Below are 24870 nucleotides of genomic sequence, written 5' to 3'. Positions count from 1 at the left end.
CCCTCTCATGATTCCTCCTAGAGCTTTTCGATTTTATAGCAAGTCTTTATCACAGCCCAGCCTCTTCTTCCCCTGGTCTCCCTCCCATCCATTGCTCCCCTACTCATTGTGGTCCAGCTGTGCAGCTGAACTTGAGCCAGCAGGCTCTTTCCTGCCTCAGGGCCTTTGCACTTGCTGTTTCCTCTCCCTGGGGATCCTCTTCTCCAGGTTCTTTATTATAAGTAGCCGTCTCCTTACTCCTGATCACGTTCCCCGATCATTTCTTTCACAAAATCTGAACGCGATCTGGAATTATCTTGTTCATTTGTTTCCTTTTTACTGTCTGTCTCTCCTCTTTGAACCATAAACTCCCGAGGGCAGGAACTTGTTCACAGTTGCAGCCCTGGTACTTAGAAGGGGGCAGGCACACAGTGGTCCTCGGCAGGGAATGCTTGTTGAGTGAATGTGAGATATTTGTGCTTTTTCGTTGATGTTCATTATGTATTTTAACACACAGTCACTGAGGTGTGCTCACATAATTCATTGCCTTGAGCATTATTTCGTCGTAGCTATGAAGGGGAGAAAGTCCGTGGACTGTATGAGGGAGAAGCCTTTGCCATCTTTCAAGGCGGCTGCACCTACCGCGTGAGTTATACCTTTTGGGACTGGGCAGGGCGCACAGTGCAGGGTGATAATTTTAGATTTGCATCTTCAGAAAGTCCACTGATTCCTCAAAAGAAATTGGAAGTACTTGATGCTGATTTTATTTTGAACCCTGAGTACATATGTTAAGGTAAAAACATGACTACTTCAGTACAAAGTAGTCATTTTAGATTTTTTCCTTTTGCCAAGTTTTATTTTGTACAAACAACATTAAGGTCACTAAAGTAAAAAACAAAGAGTAAAAATCCCAGTATCCTTTTGCCATAAATGTTTTCAATTTGCTGTGTCTCTTTTTTTTTTTTGGTGGGGGGTACGCCGCGTGGCTTGCAGGATCTTAGTTCCCCGACCAGGGATCGAACCTGCGCCCCGTGCAGTGGAAGTGCAGAGTCTTAACCATTGGACCGCCAGGGAAGTTCCTCTTTTATTTCTTGAATGGATGGATCAGTGCTTTTACATGGGCGTATTAATTTTGTAGATAACACCTTGAATCTTTTTTCAGTTATGAAGACATTGCTGTATTAATGTATGGTTTCCATAACTTAAAAGTTTGTTTGTGGTAAAATGTACATTAAACTTACCATTTTTAAGTGTTAGTTTCAGTGGCATTAAGTACATTTACATTGTTGTACAACCATCACCACCGTCATCTCCAGAACTTTTTCATCATCCCAAACTGAAACCCTGTTCCCATTAAACACTAAATTCCCATTCCCTCTTCCATAATTATTTAAAATATTGCATAGTGCTCTAATTTACCATTCAGAACTATGCCATAATCATTAGATACTTTTGGGGTGTTTTCATTTTTTGTCTTTATCAATGAGGCTACAGTGGCAGTAGTCATTCATACGTTCGTTCAGATTATCCAGGAAACGTGTGCTTATTATAGGAGAACAGATTTTTGTAGTTGAGGTCAAAAAGCATGGGTTTCAGTATCCTGATTTTTCCCATTAACATTATAACATGTTCATTTTCCTGTGTTGTAAAAACTCTTAAAAATGCCATTTATGGGAATTCCCTGGCGGTCCAGTGGTTAGGACTCTGCACTTTCACTGCCGAGGGCCCGGGTTCAGTCCCTGGTCGGGGAACTAAGGTACCACAAGCCATGCAGCTGGCCAAAAACAAAACAAAACAAAACAAAAAAACCCCACACCATTTATTATGGCTGGATGATACTCATGAAAATGACTGTCCCGTCTGGCCTCGGCCAGTTCTGGCCTTTATAGTGTTTCTTTATCCTGATGAGAATCTTCTTTCACCGCTGTGGTGCTTCTACAAGGCACCAGTGTGTATACCATCCAAAGATACCTAGTGCTTGACCACACGGGCTAAACCCCTCCTGGGCTGCTGAGGATGTGATCACAGCTTCTGCTAACCCTGGTAACCTGGTACCTCAGGTACGCCGTCACCTGGTGGCTCAAGCCTGGCCAGGCAGCCTTGCCCCTCCTACTAATGAGAGGCAAACACCCCTTTATTTCTGGAGGAGCCCACTTCCTCGCTGCCAGCTACCTGCTTTGTAAACTTTGCATATTTTCCTTAGACTCAGATTCTTCCGAATGATAGTAATCATCAGTTGGATCCCCTTTAAATGGTGAAGGAGGCAGACCCAGTGGAACGACACAGTAGCCCCACGACCCACAGGGGTCAGACCTGCATTGGTCACATGTTTAGATCACAATTTCCTAAAGAGAAAACTTGAAAACAAACATTTCATGAAACACTTGCCCTTTCCGTGTAGATGAAGTGCAATCCTTTCTGTCCTATCAATACTCTGTTAAAAAAAACAAAACAAAACAAAACTCTGCTTCTTGCGACCACGATTGATTCCATAATCCAAACGAGCACCTCAGCCTGCAGTAGGAAGATCTCTGGCTGCCGCCAATTTCCCTGAGCTCCAGCCCTGCCTGATGTGCGGCCAGGTTCACCTGGATGGATGACATAATGGACCTTCTCGCTAGTGAAGTTAAGGCAGTGGTTCTTAAAGCGTGTTCCCAGGGACCAGGAACAGCACCTGGGAATTTGTGCAGAGTACAAATTCTTGGGCCCCAGCCCAGACCTGGTGATGAATCAGAATCTCCAGCATGCAGGGTGGGCCCAGTAATCTGTGCTTTCACCTCCCCCCACCCCAGTGGCTCTGATGCACAGTCGAGTCTAGAACCACTGCGTCAGGGCACTGTTTACAGATTCTCGGTTCTCTCCAGTCATCAACCCCTGACCTCACCACCTCTAAAGAAGTGATTCCGAGGAAGAACTGGGTGTAATGTTATATGCATTTTCTCTGATTGCATTGCGACATTCAGGTGTGTTAAGTTTTTAACAACTAGTTCCGATACATTAACGATAGACACTCTAAATGAACGATATGGACGACTGTACATTATGTACACTTGTGTTTGTGTCAATACACACACACACGTACTGATAATTCCCAGTAAGGGAAAACAAAGTGTGATGTTGACAAATGTCATAATTTCTGATATCCAGATAATGGTTTTAATCTAGTCTAAATAATTTTCAAAAGACCCTTAAACTTTGAAATGCAAAGCCCAAAGCATATGAGTCCTTTTGAACTACAGAGTTTTCCAACAGCTTAATTAGGTGAGGAAGGCTGAATTTACAGCTCAGTTTAACAGCTGCGCAGCACTGCCTAGTGTCAGTTTTAGGGAACTGGGTTTTTTTTGGACTCCTCCTCAGATCCTTTTTAGAACAGGATGGACGCCAGTGTGGTGCCAGCTCCCAGCTGAACACTGGACAAGCATATTTGTGCAACATGGTTCCATTTTAAAAGCTGAATCCCTGCGTGGCAGTTGTGTTAATCAAGATTGGGCCTAACGCTTTGTTGCTCTGTTTCAAAGGGTACGTTTTCAGAAGGACTCATGCATGGACGGGGGACTTATGTCTGGGCCGATGGATTGAAATATGAGGTAAAGTGTATAGTATGTTATAGTTCTAAACGAATTATGTGATTTAATGGTCAGGTCCCCACAATTAAACATACTAGTTTCATAAAAGTAACTCAGCACATGGGTTAAAAAAATATCCATAGAACCAAAGAACAGAGGTGACAAGTAAGTTGTTACCACAGGGGACCCTCTATAAATTGTCACCAGTTTCCAGTTTCGTTTGTATATTCTAGAGGTATTCTTCAGCCTCTCCCATTTTTCTGCAAACACAAATAGTCTATTTGTTTATTTTTTTAAAGATTTAATTTTATTTATTTTTGGCTGCATTGGGTCTTTGTTGCTGTGCATGGGCTTTCTCTAGTTGCGGCGAGCGGGGGCTACTCTTCGTTGCAGTACGCGGGCTTCTCACTGCGGTGGCTTCTCTTGTTGCGGAGCACGGGCTCTAGGCATGCAGGCTTCAGTAGTTGCGGCATGTGGGCTCAGTAGTTGTAGCGCACGGGCTTAGATGCTCTGTGGCATGTGGGATCTTCCCGGACCAGGGCTCGAACCCGTGTCCCCTGCATTGGCAGGCGGATTCTTAACCCCTGTGCCACCAGGGAAGCCCCACAAATAGTTTGTTATACACTCTCTTCTGTACCTTTTTTCTCTAGAGACCAAACCATACCCACTCACTCAGATCTCTACTGGCTGCTTGTGCTGTGTTTGGGCCTCACTTAACGGTCTTGCCGGGTCGGGGAATGTGTATTTTTAGACCGGTGCCTCCACAGTGCGTGTGGGCCTGAAACACTGCCCTGAAAATCTCAGTTGCAGAGCTGCTAACGCGATGGTGTTCATAAGTGGTAATGATAGTATTTTTTTTTTATATGTTCATCACAGCAACTTTATTCATAATAGCCAAAAAAAAACCCCCCCCAAAAAAAAACAAAAAGACAAACCAACTGTCCCTCAACATAGAGTAAATAAATTGTGGCATATTCATATGATTAAGCAAAAAATAAAAAAGAACAAATTGCTAACATGCAACACTGATAAATCTCAAAAACTTTATGTTGAATAAAGGCAAAACTATTCTATGATTTCAAAAATTCATAAAGTGGTTGCCTATGGCAACCACTGATTGAAAAGGGGCACAAGGGAATTTTCTGTTGTAATGGAAACGCTCTTTATCTTGTTTTGCATATTAGATCGAATACATGGGTGTACCCAAAATCAAAACCTCACCAAAATGTCCACTTATCATCCTTGTATCTTATTATATGTAAGTTATGCCTTATTAAAACAAAGAAAAATAACCAATAAACTCAATCAACAAAACCAAAAGCTTTTTTTTCTGAAAAAAGACCAATAAGACAACATTTTGACAAGGCTCACTAAGAATAAAAAAAGAGATTTGATATTATAAGAGATTACTAAGTACAACATCTACCAACAGAATTTTCAAACTAGATGAAATGGATCATTTTGTAAGAACTATAAATTAACAAAAATGACACAAGAAGTAGAAAACATGAATGAATAAATAACACAAGAAAATGGAAAATAGTCAAAGACCAACTCATAACCCAAAAAGCATTTGGTCCAGATAGTTTTGAGGAAGAGTTCTTCCAATGTGGAGATTAATACACACACACAAAAAGAAAACTAGTGTAATCCTACATTTTAAAACTAGTGTACTTAATATAGCAGTGCATTCAAGCAATATGATCCCAGAAATGTAAAATTTGTTGAACACCAAAAGACCTATTAATACAGTTCATTAAATTAAGTGAATAAAGAAAAAATGTTTAAAAATCATTACCATAAATGCCAAAAGAAGGAACTGATAAAATTTAATTCTCAGTCCTCATTATTTTTGGAATTTGGAATATAATTTTATAAGTCTATTTTTATTGTCTGTTGTACCTGCTGGTTCTTAATCATGGTATCTTTTTTTTTTTTATTTTTTATTTTATTTTTTTCACACACACACACTGTATTTTATTTTTACAAGAGATAAATAGACTGACACCAAGCATTGTACATGGATGACCACAGCAAAAGCAACAATGATTGCAATTACCAAACATGAAACACACTCATACTATGTCATAATATTGACATTCAGTCCAGTAATCCTCCACTGTAACAGCTCCTTTACTTTGCAGTGAAAATTGATTTGTATATTCTTTGCCTCTGAGTCCTTGTTGGATTTTTTTTTTTTTAAATTCAGACAGAAAGTCACAAAAATTATACTCATCCTCATCAGTTCACTCAGTCCCATGTAATTAAATTTTTTTTTTTCATCCTGATCTTTTGTTAGCACTTTTATGAGTTCATCAGTTTTTCATTAGAGTTCTGAAAATGCTTATTCATTCAGTTCAGCAGTACAGTCAGTTACCAGAAACCTGTACTTGTCAGAGTCTTTTCCATGAATTTCTTAAAGATGAAACCCTTTTATAGGAACATATTTGCAAAAACATCAGAGTACACACAGAACTGTCTGTAAATGACAAAAGACTTAAAAATGACCACAGTTAAAAATTTGATGAAAGTTCATAATAATGCAGTTGACAAGAAAATTAGTTATTTCTGAGATATACATTTTAAGGTAATAACTAGGATTATGACTTATAACATTATACCAGAACATATAAGATTTTTAGAAATTTCATGTAATGTCTGAAACATTTATATTAACATATTTCCATACAAATAACCCAATGAAAGTTTAGTATTAGTTGTTTTGTTTGTTTGTTTTTTTATACTGCAGGTTCTTATTAGGCATCAATTTTATACACATCAGTGTATACATGTCAATCCCAATCGCCCAATTCAGCACACCACCATCCCCACCTCACCGCAGTTTTCCCCCCTTGGTGTCCATATGTCCATTCTCTACATCTGTGTCTCAACTTCTGCCCTGCAAACTGGCTCATCTGTACCATTTTTCTAGGTTCCACATACATGCATTAATATACGATATTTGTTTTTCTCTTTCTGACTTACTTCACTCTGTATGACAGTCTCTAGATCCATCCACGTCTCAACAAATGACTCAATTTCGTTCCTTTTTATGGCTGAGTAATATTCCATTGTATATATGTACCACATCTTCTTTATCCATTCGTCTGTTGATGGGCATTTAGGTTGCTTCCATGACCTGGCTATTGTAAATAGTGCTGCAATGAACATTCGGGTGCATGTGTCTTTTTGAATTACGGTTTTCTCTGGGTATATGCCCAGTAGTGGGATTGCTGGGTCATATGGTAATTCTATTTTTAGTTTTTTAAGGAACCTCCATATTGTTCTCCATAGTGGCTGTATCAATTTACATTCCCACCAACAGTGCAAGAGGGTTCCCTTTTCTCCACACCCTCTCCAGCATTTGTTGTTTGTAGATTTTCTGATGATGTCCATTCTAACTGGTGTGAGGTGATACCTCATTGTAGTTTTGATTTGCATTTCTCTAATAATTAGTGATGTTGAGCATCTTTTCATGTGCTTCGTGGCCGTCTGTATGTCTTCTTTGGAGAAATGTCTATTTAGGTCTTCTGCCCATTTTTGGATTGGGGTGTTTGTTTCTTTAATATTGAGCTGAATGAGCTGTTTATATATTTTGGAGATTAATCCTTTGTCCGTTGATTCGTTTGCAAATATTTTCTCCCATTCTGAGGGTTGTCTTTTCGTCTTGTTTATGGTTTCCTTTGCTGTGCAAAAGCTTTGAAGTTTCATTAGGTCCCATTTGTTTATTTTTGTTTTTATTTCCATTACTCTAGGAGGTGGATCAAAAAAGATCTTGCTGTGATTTATGTCAAAGAGTGTTCTTCCTATGTTTTCCTCTAAGAGTTTTATAGTGTCCAGTCTTACATTTAGGTCTCGAATCCATTTTGAGTTTATTTTTGTGTATGGTGTTAGGGAGTATTCTAATTTCATTCTTTTACATGTAGCTGTCCAGTTTTCCCAGCACCACTTATTGAAGAGACTGTCTTTTCTCCATTGTATGTTCTTGCCTCCTTTGTCATAAATTAGGTGACCATATGTGTGTGGGTTTATCTCTGGGCTTTCTATCTTGTTCCATTGATCTATGTTTCTGTTTTTGTGCCAGTACCATATTGTCTTGATTACTGTAGCTTTGTAGTATAGTCTGAAGTCAGGGAGTCTGATTCCTCCAGCTCCGTTTTTTTCCCTCAAGACTGCTTTGGCTATTCGGGGTCTTTTGTGTCTCCATACAAATTTTAAGATGATTTGTTCTAGTTCCGTAAAAAATGCCATTGGTAATTTGATAGGGATTGCATTGAATCTGTAGATTGCTTTGGGTAGTATAGTCATTTTCACAATATTGATTCTTCCAATCCAAGAACATGGTATATCTCTCCATCTGTTGGTATCATCTTTAATTTCTTTCATCAGTGTCTTATAGTTTTCTGCATACAGGTCTTTTGTCTCCCTAGGTAGGTTTATTCCTAGGTATTTTATTCTTTTTGTTGCAATGGTAAATGGGAGTGTTTCCATAATTTCTCTTTCAGATTTTTCATCATTAGTGTATAGGAATGCAAGAGATTTCTGTGCATTAATTTTGTATCCTGCAACTTTACCATATTCATTAATTAGCTCTAGCAGTTTTCTGGTGGCAGTTTTAGGATTCTCTATGTATAATATCATGTCATCCGCAAACAGTGACAGTTTTACTTCTTCTTTTCCAATTTGTATTCCTTTTATTTCTTTTTCTTCTCTGATTGCCATGGCTAAGGCTTCCAGAACTATGTTGAATAATAGTGGTGAGAGTGGACATCCTTGTCTCGTTCCTGATCTTAGAGGAAATGCTTTCAGTTTTTCACCGTTGAGAATGATGTTTGCTGTGGGTTTGTCATATATGGCCTTTATTATGTTGAGGTAGGTTCCCTCTATGCCCACTTTCTGGAGAGTTTTTATCATAAATGGGTGTTGAATTTTGTCAAAAGCTTTTTCTGCATCTATTGAGATGATCATATGGTTTTTCTTTTTCAGTTTGTTAATATGGTGTATCACATTGATTGATTTGCGTATATTGAAGAATCCTTGCATCCCTGGGATAAATCCCACTTGATCATGGTGCATGATCCTTTTAATGTGTTGTTGGATTCTGTTTGCTAGTATTCTGTTGAGGATTTTTGCATCTATATTCATCAGTGATATCGGTCTGTAATTTTCTTTCTTTGTAGTGTCTTTGTCCAGTTTTGGTATCAGGGTGATGGTGGCCTCATAGAATGAGTTTGGGAGTGTTCCTTCCTCTGCAATTTTTTGGAAGAGTTTGAGAAGGATAGGTGTTAGCTCTTCTCTAAATGTTTGATAGAATTCACCTGTGAAGCCATCTGGTCCTGGACTTTTGTTTGTTGGAAGATTTTTAATCACAGTTTCAATTTCATTGCTTGTGATTGGTCTGTTCATATTTTCTGTTTCTTCCTGGTTCAGTCTTGGAAGGTTATACCTTTCTAAGAATTTGTCCATTTCTTCCAGGTTGTCCATTTTATTGGCATAGAGTTGCTTGTAGTAGTCTCTTAGGATGCTTTGTATTTCTGCGGTGTCTGTTGTAACTTCTCCTTTTGCATTTCTGATTTTATTGATTTGAGTCCTCTCCCTCTTTTTCTTGATGAGTCTGGCTAATGGCTTATCAATTTTGTTTATCTTCTCAAAGAACCAGCTTTTAGTTTTATTGATCTTTGCTATTGTTTTCTTTGTTTCTATTTCATTTATTTCTGCTCTGATCTTTATGATTTCTTTCCTTCTGCTAACTTTGGGTTTTGTTTGTTCTTCTTTCTCTAGTTTCTTTAGGTGTAAGGTTAGATTGTTTACTTGAGATTTTTCTTGTTTCTTTAGGTAGGCTTGTATAGCTATAAACTTCCCTCTTAGAACTGCTTTTGCTGCATCCCATAGGTTTTGGGTTGTCGTGTTTTCATTGTCATTTGTCTCTAGGTATTTTTTGATTTCTTCTTTGATTTCTTCAGTGATCTCTTGGTTATTTAGTAACGTATTGTTTAGCCTCCATGTGTTTGTCTTTTTTACGTTTTTTTCCCTGTAATTCATTTCTAATCTCATAGCATTGTGGTCAGAAAAGATGCTTGATATGATTTCAATTTTCTTAAATTTACTGAGGCTTGATTTGTGACCCAAGATGTGATCTATCCTGGAGAATGTTTCGTGCGCACTTGAGAAGAACGTGTAATCTGCTGTTTTTGGATGGAATGTCCTATAAATATCAATTAAGTCTATGTGGTCTATTGTGTCATTTAAAGCTTCTGTTTCCTTCTTTATTTTCAGTTTGGATGATCTGTCCATTGGTGTAAGTGAGGTGTTAAAGTCCCCCACTATTATTGTGTTACTGTCAATTTCCTCTTTTATGGCTGTTAGCAGTTGCCTTATGTATTGAGGTGCTCCTATGTTGGGTGCATATATATTTATAATTGTTATATCTTCTTCTTGGATTGATCCCTTGATCATTATGTAGTGTCCTTCTTTGTCTCTTGTAACATTCTTTACTTTAAAGTCTATTTTATCTGATATGAGTATAGCTACTCCAGCTTTCTTTTGATTTCCATTTGCATGGAATATCTTTTTCCATCCCCTCACTTTCAGTCTGTATGTGTCCCTAGGTCTAAAGTGGGTCTCTTGTAGACAGCATATATATGGGTCTTGTTTTTGTATCCATTCAGCAAGCCTGTGTCTTTTGGTTGGAGCATTTAATCCATTCACGTTTAAGGTAATTATCGATATGTATGTTCCTATGACCATTTTTGGGTTTGTTTTTGTAGGTCCTTTTCTTCTCTTGTGTTTCCCACTTAGAGAAGTTCCTTTAGCATTTGTTGTAGAGCTGGTTTGGTGGTGCTGAATTCTCTTAGCTTTTGCTTGTCTGTAAAGCTTTTGATTTCTCCATCAAATCTAAATGAGATCCTTGCCGGGTAGAGTAATCTTGGTTGTAGGTTCTTCCCTTTCATCACTTTAAGTATATCATGCCACTCCCTTCTGGCTTGTAGAGTTTCTGCTGAGAAATCAGCTGTTAACCTTATGGGAGTTCCCTTGTATGTTATTTGTCGTTTTTCCCTTGCTGCTTTCAATAATTTTTCTTTGTCTTTAATTTTTGCCATTTTGATTACTATGTGTCTCAGCGTGTTTCTCCTTGGGTTTATCCTGTATGGGACTCTCTGCGCTTCCTGGACTTGGGTGGCTATTTCCTTTCCCATGTTAGGGAAGTTTTCGACTATAATCTCTTCAAATATTTTCTCAGGTCCTTTCTCTCTTCTCCTTCTGGGACCCCTATAATGCGAATGCTGTTGCGTTTAATGTTTTCCCAAAGGTCTCTTAGGCTGTCTTCATTTCTTTTCATTCTTTTTTCTTTATCCTATTCCGCAGCAGTGACTTCCACCATTCTGTCTTCCAGGTCACTTATCCGTTCTTCTGCCTCAGTTATTCTGCTATTGATTCCTTCTAGTGTAGTTTTCATTTCAGTTATTGTATTGTTCATCTCTGTTTGTTTGTTCTTTAATTCTTCTAGGTCTTTGTTAAACATTTCTTGCATCTTATCGATCTTTGCCTCCATTCTTTTTCTGAGGTCCTGGATCATCTTCACTATCATTATTCTGAATTCTTTTTCTGGAAGGTTGCCTATCTCCACTTCATTTAGTTGTTTTTCTGGGGTTTTTTCTTGTTCCTTCATCTGGTACATAGCCCTCTGCCTTTTCATCTTGTCTATCTTTCTGTAACTGTGGGTTTTGGTCCACAGGCTGCAGGATTGTAGTTTTTCTTGCTTCTGCTGTCTGCCCTCTGGTGGTTGAGGCTATCTAAGAGGCTTGATGGGAGGCTCTGGTGGTGGGTAGAGCTGACTGTTGCTGTGGCGGACAGAGCTCCGTAACACTTTAATCCACTTGACTGTTGATGGGTGGGGCTGGGTTCCCTCCCTGTTGATTGTTTTGCCTGAGGCAACTCAACACTGGAGCCTACCTGGGCTCTTTGATGGGGTTAATGGCAGACTCTGGGAGGGCTCATGCCAAGGAGCACTTCCCAGAACCTCCGCTGCCAGTGTCCTTGTACCCCCCCCCCACCCCCGGTGAAACAGAGCCACCTCCCGCTTCTGCAGGAGACCCCCCAACACCAGCAGGTAGGTCTGGTTCAGTCTCCCCCAGGGTCACTGCTCCTTCCCCTGGGTCCCGATGCGCACACTACTTTGTGTGTGCCCTCCAGGAGTGGGGTCTCTGTTTCCCCCAGTCCTGTCAAAGTCCTGCAATCAGTTCCCACTAGGCTTCAAAGTCTGATTCTCTAGGAATTCCTCCTCCTGTTGCCGGACCCCCAGGTTGGGAAGCCTGACATGGGGCTCAGAAGCTTCACTCCAGTGGGTGGACTTCTGTGGTATAAGTGTTCGCCAGTCTGTGAGTCACCCACCCAGCAGTTATGGGATTTGATTGTACTCTGATTGCGCCCCTCCTACCATCTCACTGTGGCTTCTCCTCTGTCCTTGGACGTGGGGTATCCTCCTTGGTGAGTTCCAGTGTCTTCCTGTTGATGATTGTCCAGCAGCCAGTTGTGATTCTGGTGCTCTCGCGAGAGGGAGTGAGAGCACGTCCTTCTACTCCGCCATCTTGGTTAATCTCTCTCCTTCAATGATAGTATTTAAAATGGGATGTAAGGCTTACATGCAAACAACAGCCAGGTGAGGGAAAGAGGCACGTTTGGGCCAGGTGGGCAGCTAAGTGGACTGGGCAGTGGGAGATGAGGCTGGGGAAGAGCGAGGGGAGGGTCCACCGTCATCGTCACGGAGGGGAGAGAACAGCCGAGGTCCAGGACCGCCAGAGGATTGAGTCCCAACTGCCGTTTCAGGCCAGTCTTTCCCAGGAAACTCCCCACTGCCCCCAAGCCCCGCCTCCTGGCCTGGACCTCTGGTTCATCAGCTCTGGAAGGTCAGGTGGGGCTCATTCTTGCAGACACAGACCCGCCCCCATCACAGACACACACACACCCAGTCAGGGGAGGGTTTATGGGCAGGATTCAGGCTCTCGCAGAAGCCTCCTCTGGGAGGTTGGCTGGCCTCTTGGGACCTCTGCTGGGACCTCGCCTCCAGGAGTTCATGTTCCTGGAAAAGAACCCGATGCCTCTGGGCTGAGGTGTGGGGGCACCGCGTGCTGGCCGCTCATCCTGGGGCAGGCGGTTGGCTGGTGTGTCTGCAGTATGTTAGGGTTTCCACCAGTGATCCCTGAGCCTGGCTAATCGTCAGCATCTCCTGGGGGTAACGCTGGAACCCAGTGAATTAGCCGCCTTCGAGGCGGGTTCCAGAATCCAAAATTCTCAAGGCCAGGCTTGGAAGCCACCACTGTACCACGTCACCTGCTGGCTTCTTGGAGCTTAGTGTGCACACAGCTTTTCCGATAGTTCATTCCGCCTGGGCTTCTGCCCGGTGGAGGGACCAGGTGTGGGAGGATGGGATGTGTAGAGACGGGAGGAGGGGGGTGGGAACTGGAGGGGGTATTCAACCACTTCCAAGGGAGGAGAGACCGGCGTGGTATCCGCATCTCCAGCAGCCCACAAGACGAAGGATCTCTCCACTGCCTTCTTTCTGCCACACTGATGACCATTTTGCCCCAGGGGGACTTTGTGAAAAACATCCCCATGAACCATGGCGTCTACACATGGCCGGACGGCAGCACCTACGAAGGAGAAGTGGTCAATGGCGTGAGACACGGATTCGGCATGTTCAAGTGCAGCACGCAGCCCGTGTCCTACATCGGCCACTGGTGCCATGGCAAGAGACACGGCAAGGTGGGTGAGGCAGCCATGCGACCCCCGGCTATGAATAGAATGTGCAAACACAGAGAGCAGGAGGTGGGGGGCTGTGAAGGGTATATTCACTTTTTTTTTAATGAGGTGAAATTCACATCACAGAAATTAACCATTTTACAGTGAACAATTCATTGGCATTTAGTACATTCACAATATTGTGCCACCACCACCTCTGTCTAGTCCCAAAACATTTTCATCATCCCAAAATAAAACCCCATACCCATTAGGCAGTTACTCCCCACCTCCCCAGCCCTGGGCAACCACCGATCGGCTTTCTCACTCTATGGGTTTATCTATTCTGGATATTTTGTATAAATGGAATCATACAATATGTGACCTTTTGTGTCTGGCTTCTTTCAGTGAGTATCATGTTTTTGAGGTTCATCTGTGTTGTAGGTAGTTCATTCCTTTTTTACAGCTGAGTAATATTCCACTGTACGGATGGACCACATTTTCTTTATCCATTCATCCATTGATGGACATTTGGGCTGTTTCCATCTTTTGGCTACTGTGAATAGTGCTGCTATGACTATGAGTGCAAAGGTTTATTTGAGTACTTGTTTTTAGTTCTTTTGGGTATATACCTAGGGGTGGAATTGCTGGGTCCTACGGTAACTTGATGTTTAACATTTTGAAGGACCACCAAACTGTTTTCCATGGTGGCTAAACCAGTTTACACTCTCACCAGCAATGTAGGTTATAGGTACTTTGAGGCGAGGTTGCTGTTTCTGGTACTATTGTTTCACTTTTATATAGGATGATAAAATACTGTAGCACTGTTTTTAGAAAATGTCAAAAGAAAAAGAAAGTCTGTCTTCATAATTATCACCTTACTCAGATTTAGACTGTTCCCTTGTGTTCTGCATTCTGTTTTTTTGTTTTTTAGCTCAAAGCAGATCAGTTCAGATATTTGGGAGAGTTGGGGATGGTGACTTCTAGATGGAGGCACCAGGATGGCTGCAAGAAGGAACAAGTTAGCGTGATAATGAGGAAGAAGATGGAAAACTCACACACACACACAGAAATAAACCAGTGAATAAACAAGCAATTTGAGGCCATTTAGCGTAGATCCAAATGCTTTGCACAGTGGCTACTCCCACTCCCTTAAAGGAATCATCAAAGAAAAATTATGCCGTGTTCACTTATGCTCGGAGGCAGTAAAATAAGATGTCAAAATGGATAAAACAAACTGGTTTTGGTACATAAAAGAGAGTGACCTTCAGTTATAAGGAAGGTACTACTCTTCACCTTAGGTAACAACAAAATAGGATTTCTTTAGGTACTTATTTGACTAATAATTACTGAATATACTGAATGTAATGGATGTAGTCGTTTCATCCCGTATGTGACACTTTGTTATTCAGGGGTAACTGATTTGTGACATTATCTCATTCTCACTTGGTGGGCACTTTACAGTATTCTTAATCACAAACCAGAAACATAACACGGATTATATGTCTTACCTAAGGATGACATTTTCTGCATCATTTAGACTCCTTAAAATCATACATTTTAATCTTTACCTTTAAAAAAGCATTTGTTTTATGAGGCTTGATGATTTTATAAAATGATATTCTTTGTTCTAGGGCTCCATTTATTACAATCAAGAGGGCACCTCTTGGTACGAGGGAGACTGGGTGCACAACATCAAAAAAGGCTGGGGGATAAGGTGGTAGGTATCCCCCCGCCATGTTTGGGGTGTTGGCGAAAAGCGTTTGTGGGCCCAGATAACTTTCACATAGGCTATTTAAAGATAAGGCGCAGAACTTACAGAGAACACGTTTTCTATATAAGCAGGGTGGAATATTTAAATTAACCCCAATATAATCTCAACAGGGATGAAGTATTCTTCGGAAAATTTAGAAAAACACCATATTAAATATGATGTCTAATCATACTGTTTCACTTTATTATACGTAGAAACCGCCTCCCTTTGTTTTCTATATTAATCATGGGTCTCCATTATTAGTTTCATATTTTCTGAGGGATATTGACATATCGACTTGATTTTAGATTGAGCTGATGGAGCCAAATATTTTAAGGATTAAAATATTTGGGGGCAAAATATTAACCAATCATAATACTGTAGGGAATTACTTAAAAAGGTTAAAAACACTATTCTTACCCACTGTCACCTTATTAAGTAATTAGAAGTTTTTACAAAGTGATTTATTCTACCCCCCCCCCACCCACCCAGATGATTGTTTTTATGGACCACATGCCTATTCATTGAATTTAAATACAGGGAAGATTGTATGGGCACAAGGATTGGATTTCTTCAAAGGTATTTAGGGAGAAAGTTTAAGAAAGTCTTAAAGGTAAATGTTGTACATGAGATAACTGATTTTTTTTTTGTCCTAGTTACAAATCTGGAAATATATATGAAGGTCAGTGGGAGAACAACATGCGTCATGGGGAAGGCAGGATGAGGTGGCTGACAGCTAATGAAGAGTACACCGGTCAGTGGGAGAAGGGGGTCCAGGTACTGTGCTAGCTGCTTTTACTGGTCTTAGCAGAATACACCCAGAGGCAGGTGCTCTGCTGATCCTCAGCCCATGAATTATTTGGTGTAGGGTATTGCCTGGTCATCTGAAATTCAAGCTGTGTTAAATTTAGAAACTCACAAACTCACGTTATGATTACTTGTCTAAATCAGCCTTTTTTAAAAAAATATATTTTGTTGACATATAGTTGATTTACACTGTTGTGTTAATTTCTGCTCTACAGCAAAGTGATGCAGTTATACATGTACATATGTTCTTTTTCATATTCCATATGGTTTCTCACAGGATATTGAATATAGTTCCCCGTGCCTTACAGTAGGATCTGGTTGTTTATCCATTCTATATATAATAGTTCGCATCTGCTCATCCCAAACTCCCAATCCATCCCTCTCCACCCTCCCCTCCCCCTTGGCAACCATAAGTCTGTTCTCTATGTCTGTGAGTCTGGTTTTGTTTTGTAGATACGTTCATTTGTGTCGTCTTTTAGATTCCACATACAAGTGATATCATAGGGTGTCTTTCTCCTTCTGACTTACTTCACTTAGTATGATAATCTCTAGATCTATCCATGTTGCTGCAAATGGCATTATTTCATTCTTTCTTATGGCTAAATTGACCTTTTTTTTTTTAAGTGCTGTTTTATTAGTATTTAGTTTTCTCTAGAGGTCTCACACACAAGCAAGGTTCTTCCATTGGCAAATTCATAAGTCACATGACTCTTGGGAGGACTATTATTTACATTTTATTTTATTTTATTTATTTATTTATTTATTTTTTGGACTTACTTGGCTAGACAAGATTTTATTGGGTACAAGATGATCATTTTTGATAAAGCATTATAGTAGAGATCTTCAAAGAAGAGAACAAGGCTCAAAGAAGTTTGGTCAAAAGACCAAAGCAGATCCAGACTTGCCACCTGCCTTGGAATATGGGATTATTACCTGTTACCATTTCTCTGCAGTGCTTCAAGATGCTACTTGTTACAGGGCTTGAGAAGCAGCTATCCCCTAAATGATGGTACCTGCCTCAGAGGGTTATTATGGAGACTGAATAAATACGAAATAGTGCCTGGCATATATAATAAGCTATTATTGAAGGCCCCGGGAATTCTATACTGCTGCTCAAAGCTCTTGCTTGTCTGAATACTGGAGGGGTAGGTAGGCTGGGGCAGCCGTGTCTGGAAGGTGTCCAGAAGGGCACCACATGATACACAGAAGGATTCTCAGTCCTGACTCTGCCCTAGCCTCAAAAGCCCAGGAGGAATCCGCCTTTGCCCCACTGACAACCCTTCCTCAGGACAATGATATGAGGACATGAACTACCCTTAAATCAAGGACAGAAGCCCAGGGAAGCCACGAGGTGCTCAGCACTGTGCTTTTTTTTTTTTTAAAGAGATTGGAGTTTATTTATTTATTTATTTTTGTCTGTGTTGGGTCTTCGTTTCTGTGCGAGGTCTTTCCCCAGTTGCGGCAAGCGGGGGCCACTCTTCATCGCGGTGCGCGGGGCTCTCACTGTCGCAGCCTCTCTTGTTGCGGAGCACAGGTTCCAGACGCGCAGGCTCAGTAGTTGTGGCTCACGGGCCTAGTTGCTCCGCGGCATGTGGGATCCTCCCAGACCAGGGATCGAACCCGTGTCCCCTGCATTGGCAGGCAGATTCTCAACCACTGAGCCACCAGCACTGTGCTTTTGACACAGAAAGCCTACCCTATGAACACCAGCGCTGTGTTTGTCTCCCCCTCCCCCTTTTAGTTCCAAAGATACTGAAGCCTCTTAACTCTGATCGTTTTACAGAACCAGTACCAGGCATTTATCAGAAGAGGCCAGGCTTCAGGTTTTCATACAGCCCTCCCAGTAGTGTAAAAGTAAATGTCAGTAATCTCATTGGGCTCTTAACTTGCAACCCAGCCTATAGCATAAATTGCAGTGCCTTGGCCAATACTGTAGTAGGCCTTGCTCTTCTCCAGATAGGGTGAAATGAAACACCTTGCTTCAAGGTCCATTCTCTGTATCTACTTGCATTTCCCCTCAATATAATTTTCCTGCTCTGAGGCACTCTCACACCTCATTTTCCCCTAAAGAGGGAAAGCAAAAAGTCAATTCCTCTTACACTCAAAGGCTAATGTCCCCCTAAAATAAAGAATCAACAAGGTCTCAGCTCAAGTTTAGTAAAACTACAAAAGACCAAAAGTGACATCCTACTACTATACACATCAGTTTGCCTGCCCCATAATACAGCTCAGGCCATTCCCTCCAGAGGAAGAACGGCTGGCCTCCCCAACCCCTGCAGGAAAGACCTGTCCTGTCCCACAGCACATCTGGGCTGAGTGTAAGGTCTTGTGTTTGAAGCATGACAGTAGTACAGAAGAGGTTTTGCTCTCATGGCCACCTGCTGCAGCCTGGCCCTAAAATGGCCCAGTGCTCACTTCTGCTTAGAGAAATATTCTTTGCTCTTCTGGACATCAGGCTCGATGGTATCACTGCCAGGCTTCCAGCCAGCTGGGCACACTTCCCCATGTTTGTCAGTAAACTGGAAGGCCTGAACTAGTCTCAGTGTCTCCTCCACAGAACGGCCAACAGGAAGGTCATTTATGGTGATCTGTCGAAGGATACCTTTATCATCAATATTAAAAAGGCCCCTGAATGAGATGCCTTCATCGGCCTTTAAGACCCCATAGTCCTGAGCAATGGTGCGCTTGGGGTCTGATATCAAGGGAATGTTCATGGGTCCCAGTCCTCCTTGTTTCTGGGGTGTGTAGATCCATGCCAGGTGACAGAAGTGACAATCCACAGAAGCACCAATCACTTGGCAGTTGAGTTTCTTAAATTCTTCTGCCCTATCACTGAAAGCAGTGATCTCCGTGGGGCACACAAAGGTGAAGTCAAGAGGGTAAAAGAAGAACACAACATATTTTCCTTTGTAGTCAGATAGGCTGATATCTTTGAACTGACCATCTGGCATTACAGCAGTTGCTTTGAACTGGTGGGCACGGTGCCCAATTTTGGCATTTCCTGAAGACATATTGCGATCAGCACTTCTCACAAACCACAAAGGACAGTCAGGAAGCACACACACTATTTACATTTTAAAAGCTATGTATTGGGCTTCCCTGGTGGCGCAGCGGTTAGGAATCCACCTGCTAATGCAGGGGACACAGGTTCGAGCCCTGGTCCAGGAAGATCCCACATGCCACGGAGCAACTAGACCCGTGCGCCACAACTACAGAGCCTGCGAGCAACAACTACTGAAGCCTGCGTGCCTAGAGCTGTGCTCTGCAACAAGAGAAGCCACCGCAATGAGAAGCCTGCACACCGCAACGAAGAGTAGCCCCCGCTCAGCGCAACTAGAGAAAGCCCGCGCACAGCAATGAAGACCCAACGCAGCCAAAAATAAATAAATTAAATAAATAAATTAAAAAAAAAAAGCTATGTATTTCCTGCACCGAAAAGGAAAGCTTTCTATGGTTAATTTTATATAGTTTACATAGCTAGGATTTTCTGATGACATCTTGTATATTAACCTACTAATTGGGGACCTTGCTAAACTCCCATAATAGTTCTAGTCACTTTTTTGTAGACTCTCTAGGACTTTTTAATCTAGATAACCATGCCTGCAAATACAGTCAACTTTGTATGTTTCTTTCTAATCTGTATGCCATTTTTTTCTCTTGCTTTATTGCACTGGCTAAGACCTCCAGGATATTTTGTAATATTGACTAGGAGTGGAGGGAGTGGACATCCTCACATTGTTCCTGATCTTAGTGTGAAAGAATTCAGCCTCTCATCAAGCATGATGTTAGCTGTAGGTTTTTTGTAGCTACCCTTTATCAGGTTGAGGAAGCTCTTTTTTAATTTTTAATTTGCTTAACAGTTTTCATCATGAATAGATAACTGAATTTTGTCTAGTGCTTTTTCTGCCTCCAGTCAGATGATCATGTGGTTTTTCTTCTCCAGTCTATTGATCAGTTGAGTTAGATTAATTGATTTTCAAATGTTGAGCCAATCTTGCATTCCTGGGACAAACCCGACTTGGTCATGATGATATCATCCTTTTTATATCTTGCTGGGTTTAATTTCCTAATGTTTTATTGAGAATTTTTATGTCCATGTTCATAAGGGATATTGATCTATAGTATTATTTCCTTATAACATCTTGTCAGCTTGTAGTAATCAGGGTAATGTCAGCTTCATAAAATGAATTGGGAAGTGTTCTCTTCAATTTTTTGGAAGTTTGTAGCATTGGCATTATCTCTTCCTTAGCCATATAGTTGAATATGCCAGTGAAGCCTTCTGGGCCTGGAGTTGTCTTTGTGGGATGATTAAATTAACAATATATTAACTATAAAATCAATTTCTTTAGTAAATAATGTGCTATTCAGGTTATCTATTTCTTCTTAAATAAGCTGTGGAAGTTTGTGTTATACTGAAGGAGTTTGCTTGCTTCATAGAAATTGTTAATGTTATTGGCACAAGGTTGTTTATAACATTCCCTTATTCTTTTAATATATATAGGATCTATAGTGATGGTCCCTCTTTCTTCTAATATTAGTAATTTGTGCTTTCTCTCTCCTTCATCAGTCTTGCTAGAGATGGATCAATTTCATTAAAATTCTCAAAGAGCCAGTTTTAGTTTTGTTTTCTTTGATGTTTTTCAAAATAACTGATATCTATTCTTGTTATTACCTTCCTTCTGCATGCTTTGGGTTTAATTTGCTCTTTTCCTAGAGTTGTATGGATGCTTTATTGATTTGAGACATTTCTTTTTTCCTAATATAAACATTTAATACTACAATTTTTCCTCTTAGCACTGCTTTATCTGTATCCCACTTATTTTGATATATTATGTTCTTTAAGTTTTGTTCAGTTCAAAATATTTTCTAATTTCCCCATGACTTTCTCTTTGGTCTATAAATTATTTTGAAGTATGTTGTTTAATTTTCAGATATTTGGGTATTTTCCCAGATACTTTTCTATTGTTTTTTGTGTGTTTAATTCCACTGTGGTCAGAGAACATACTGTCTATAATTGCATTTCTTTTCAGTATGTTGAGGTTTATTTTGGTCTATCTTGGTGAATGTTACGTGTATTTCTGATTTGGTTGAGTGGAGTTTTCTATAGATATCAGTTAGATCAAGTTGGTTGATAGTGTTGTTCAGATCTTCTATATCATTACTCATTTTCTGTCAACTTTTTCTATCCATTTCTGAGAGAAGCGTGTTTAAGTATCCAAGTATAGTTGTGGATTTGTCTATTTCTCCTTTCAGATCTATCAGTTTTTGCTTCATATATTTTGACAGTTTGTTGTTATGTGTATACACATTTAGGATTGTTATGTCTTCCTGGTGAGTTGACACTTTTGATAATTTTATAATGTCATTCTTTAACCCTGGTGATTTTTATTTCTCTGAGCTCTACTTTTTCTGATATGAATATGGCCACTCCAACTTTGTTTTCTTCTTTTTAATTTTAATGGTGGTAAAATATACATATAACTTACCATCTTAACCATTTTTAAGTGTATATAGTTCAGTGTTAAGTACATTCACACTGTGTTCAGCCGTCACCGCCATCCATCCACAGAATTCTTTTCACCTTGCAAAACTGAGACTCCGTACCTATTAAACAATAACTCCCCACTTCCCCCTCCCCCCAGCCCCTGGCACCCACCATTCTGCTGTCTGTCTCTGTGAATGTGACTATTCTAGATACCTCATCTAAGTAAAATCATATAGTATTTGTCCTTTCGTGAATAGCCTATTTCACTTAGCATACTGTCTTCAAGGTTCATCCATGCTGTAAGCATGTGTCAGAATTTCCTTCCCTTTTAAGGCTGAATCATATTCCGTTGTATGGATGGACCACATTTTGTTTATTCATTCCTCAACAGACACTTGGGTTGCTTCCAACTTTCGGCTGTTGCAAACGTTGCTATGAACATGAGTGTACACATTGTGTGTTCGATTCCCTGCTTTCATTTCTCTTCAGTATACACCCAGAATTTACAGAATGGTATATATATCCAAGCTGTCTAAGCTTGTATAACAATGAATAAAGTCAGATAGGATTTTAAAAAAAAAAGAATGGTGTATATAAACATTCCATTGTTGAAAAAATTGTGTATGTCTTTATATATGTATATAATATGTTGATTTAGTATGATTGTACGTGCCTGGGGAAAACAGAGATGAATTTCAGTGGTTACCTCTGGAATGTGGGATCGAGGAGGGAATATTTTTACCAATCTGTATGTTAAAAATAATTAAAATTTAAAATAATATTAAGCCAGGCATTTTATATACACTATTTTCAATTGTTACATCCAACCTGTGGTAGGTGTTATTACAGATGAGACCCAGAGGGCTTAACTAATTAGCCTTACGTCAAAGGGCTGGTTTGTAAATAACTGAGCCGAGGCTGAACCCAAGTCTGTGAGACTCCATCACGTGTGCTCTTTGCCCCTTCAAATGAGTCCCTGTATTTGATTCATACCTAATTTTAAATGGATTTAGGTAAAAAGAGGAAACATTTTGAGCATTTCTCATGGAAATATGCTTTCTTTTCAGAATGGTTTTGGCACACACACATGGTTTCTAAAGAGAATCCCCTACTCCCAGTATCCTTTGAGAAATGAATACGTAGGAGAGTTTGTGAATGGATACCGTCATGGCCATGGAAAGTTCTACTATGCCAGTGGAGCCATGTATGAGGGAGAATGGGTTGCCAATAAAAAACATGGCATGGTGAGTACAGACCTGTGAAGATTACATTTTAAAGTTTATGTAAAGGCATGTCATTCTCTGTCTAGTAAAGTGCATTATCCATTTTGCATAGGATAACTTACTGTTTTGTTAAGATGATTACATAAATTTTCAAATAACTTCTAACATATCAATTTCCTTTGTATTTAGAGGTTATTTAATTAGTCTGGTGTGTGTGTGTATGTTAGGGTGGTTTTGGTTGCAAGTAACAGAAAATCTAACTTAATCTTCCATAAATGATAAAGAATAATGTGGGTTTCAGTGTTGGTTTGATTCAGCAGCTCTATGACGTCAGGGTTTCTCCTCCATCCATCCATGTCTCCTACCATGTCAGCTTCACAATTATGCTGCCCTCCCTTATGACTGCAACATGGCTGCTGTGGTTCCAGGCTTCACATCTTCATACCCCACTAAGTAGAAGGAGAGAAGAAACTCTTTTTGGAGAAGTTTTCCACAAACATCTTTAGCCTCACTGAGCTGAACTGGGGGTCATTTGCCCACCTTTGAGTCAGACCAACCACTGGCCTGGGTTTGATAAATACCAAGAGAGTCCCCATTCTGTGATAGGCACCTCTGCTGGTCATCAGCATACTTAATAAGCCACATTCTGCGACCTCGGGGTGCTTAAAGTTGGGGGGAGGTTGTGGGGCAGATACAGTGAGGGGAGAGAAGGGGGATCGGGAAGAGGAGAGGATCTGCACGGTGACAAGAGACTCCAGGAGCCTGACTGTATGTGGATTAAGTGCAGATCTTTTTTTTAAAAAATTAATTAATTAATTAATTTATTTATTTATTTATTTATGGCTGTGTTGGGTCTTCGTTTCTGTGCTAGGGCTTTCTCTAGTTGCGGCGAGCGGGGGCCACTCTTCATCGCAGTGCGCGGGCCTCTCACTATCGCGGCCTCTCTTGTTGCGGAGCACAGGCTCCAGACGCGCAGGCTCAGCAGTTGTGGCTCACGGGCCCAGTTGCTCCGCAGCATGTGGGATCTTCCCAGACCAGGGCTCAAACCCGTGTCCCCTGCATTGGCAGGCAGACTCTCAACCACTGCGCCACCAGGGAAGCCCTAAGTGCAGATCTTAACAAGCAAACAGAAGCCTCCAAACCCTTGAAAAAGATATTGATGTACATTTACCAATGGTTTTCTTTTTCTATAATTTTTAAAAAATATTTATTTATTTATTTGGCTGCATTGGGTCCTAGTTGTGGCACACAGGCTCCAGGGCACGCGGGCTCAATAGTTGGGACACACGGGCTCTCTAGTTGTGGCACACAGGCTCTGGAGCGCTCGGACTTAGTTGCCCACAGCATGTGGGATCTTAGTTCCCCAACCAGGGATCGAACCCACGTCCCCTGCATTGGAAGGGGGATTCTTAACCACTGGACCACCAGGGAAATCCCTACCAATGGTTTTCTAAAAACACTTTTCCTAAGCTGCAAAAAGTTATTTTTCTCTCTGCAGGGCCGATTAACTTTTAAGAATGGGCGTGTGTATGACGGCCCATTTTCCAATGACCACCTAGCAGAGTTTCCAGATCTTGAAGGTGAACTGATCAGCTACCGGGACACGACTCCAGAATCTGCCCTCAGGAACCAGTATCGCAGATCCTCCATCAGTGCCGGTAGGGAGCGTCCACCTGTCAGCTAAAGGCAAATTAATGTGTAACATCGCATTGAAAATACACCTAATATTTCAGAAAACACAAGTTTCCTGTGAGCAACTGCTTTCTTATAGGTTTTTGAAGACTCCTGTCACACTTCTGCAGAAAATCATTTTGACATGACACTGAAATATTTTAACATTGTTTTTCACATTTATCCTGTATATTTGTCCTCACCTGCTAGAAACCATCAGAAAGCTTGATGGCAGTGAAAGTAATTCCATGTTAGGCTCGAGCATTGAGCTGGATCTCAGTTTGTTGCTGAAAATGTACCCGGAGAGAGACCAATCAGAAGAAAAGAAGCAGGTAAAAACCTTCTGTATTGTTATAAATTTATATTTCAGGCTAAAACATTAGCAGACTCTCCACAGTCCTGGGAAGATGCAGTTGATGACTGCTGTCATGTATTGAATGTCTTTTATTTTTTAAGAATTTTTAAATTGATTATTTATTTATTTTTGGCCATGCTGCGTGGCTTGTGAGATCTGTTTCCCGACTAGGGATCAAACCCAGGCCCCCGGCAGTGGAAGTGTGGAGTCCTAACCTCTGGACCGCCAGGGAATATCCTGGTTTGCTAATATTTTGTTGAAGATTTTTGTGTCTTTGTCCATGAGGGATATCGATC

The 24870-nt window shown here is 40.8% G+C and overlaps 1 protein-coding gene and 1 pseudogene across 11 annotated transcripts in view; one reads left to right on the top strand and one right to left on the bottom strand.

The window, feature by feature from the left end:
• The window catches only part of LOC309645191 (radial spoke head 10 homolog B-like), a 71150-nt gene that overhangs the window by 31253 nt on the left and 15027 nt on the right, over positions 1-24870 (top strand). For all 10 annotated transcript variants that reach the window (XM_082429940.1, XM_082429941.1, XM_082429937.1 and 7 more), the window contains 8 exons: positions 549-624; positions 3498-3566; positions 13134-13307; positions 14915-15000; positions 15690-15810; positions 22393-22569; positions 24047-24206; positions 24430-24551. In XM_082429940.1, coding sequence (XP_082286066.1) covers positions 549-624; positions 3498-3566; positions 13134-13307; positions 14915-15000; positions 15690-15810; positions 22393-22569; positions 24047-24206; positions 24430-24551 — 985 coding nt within the window. The remainder of the gene's footprint in view (positions 1-548; positions 625-3497; positions 3567-13133; positions 13308-14914; positions 15001-15689; positions 15811-22392; positions 22570-24046; positions 24207-24429; positions 24552-24870) is intronic.
• LOC309645209 (peroxiredoxin-1 pseudogene) lies at positions 17526-18924 on the bottom strand (annotated as a pseudogene). Its single transcript has one exon. The product of its transcript is annotated as a peroxiredoxin-1 pseudogene (transcript).

This window comes from Balaenoptera physalus (assembly GCF_965194825.1).
Source record: "Balaenoptera physalus genome assembly, chromosome: 16".
In the NCBI taxonomy this organism is placed as follows: domain Eukaryota; kingdom Metazoa; phylum Chordata; class Mammalia; order Artiodactyla; family Balaenopteridae; genus Balaenoptera; species Balaenoptera physalus.
Note: the sequence above shows the minus strand (reverse complement) of the source record. Positions and strands in the feature narration are given on the sequence as shown.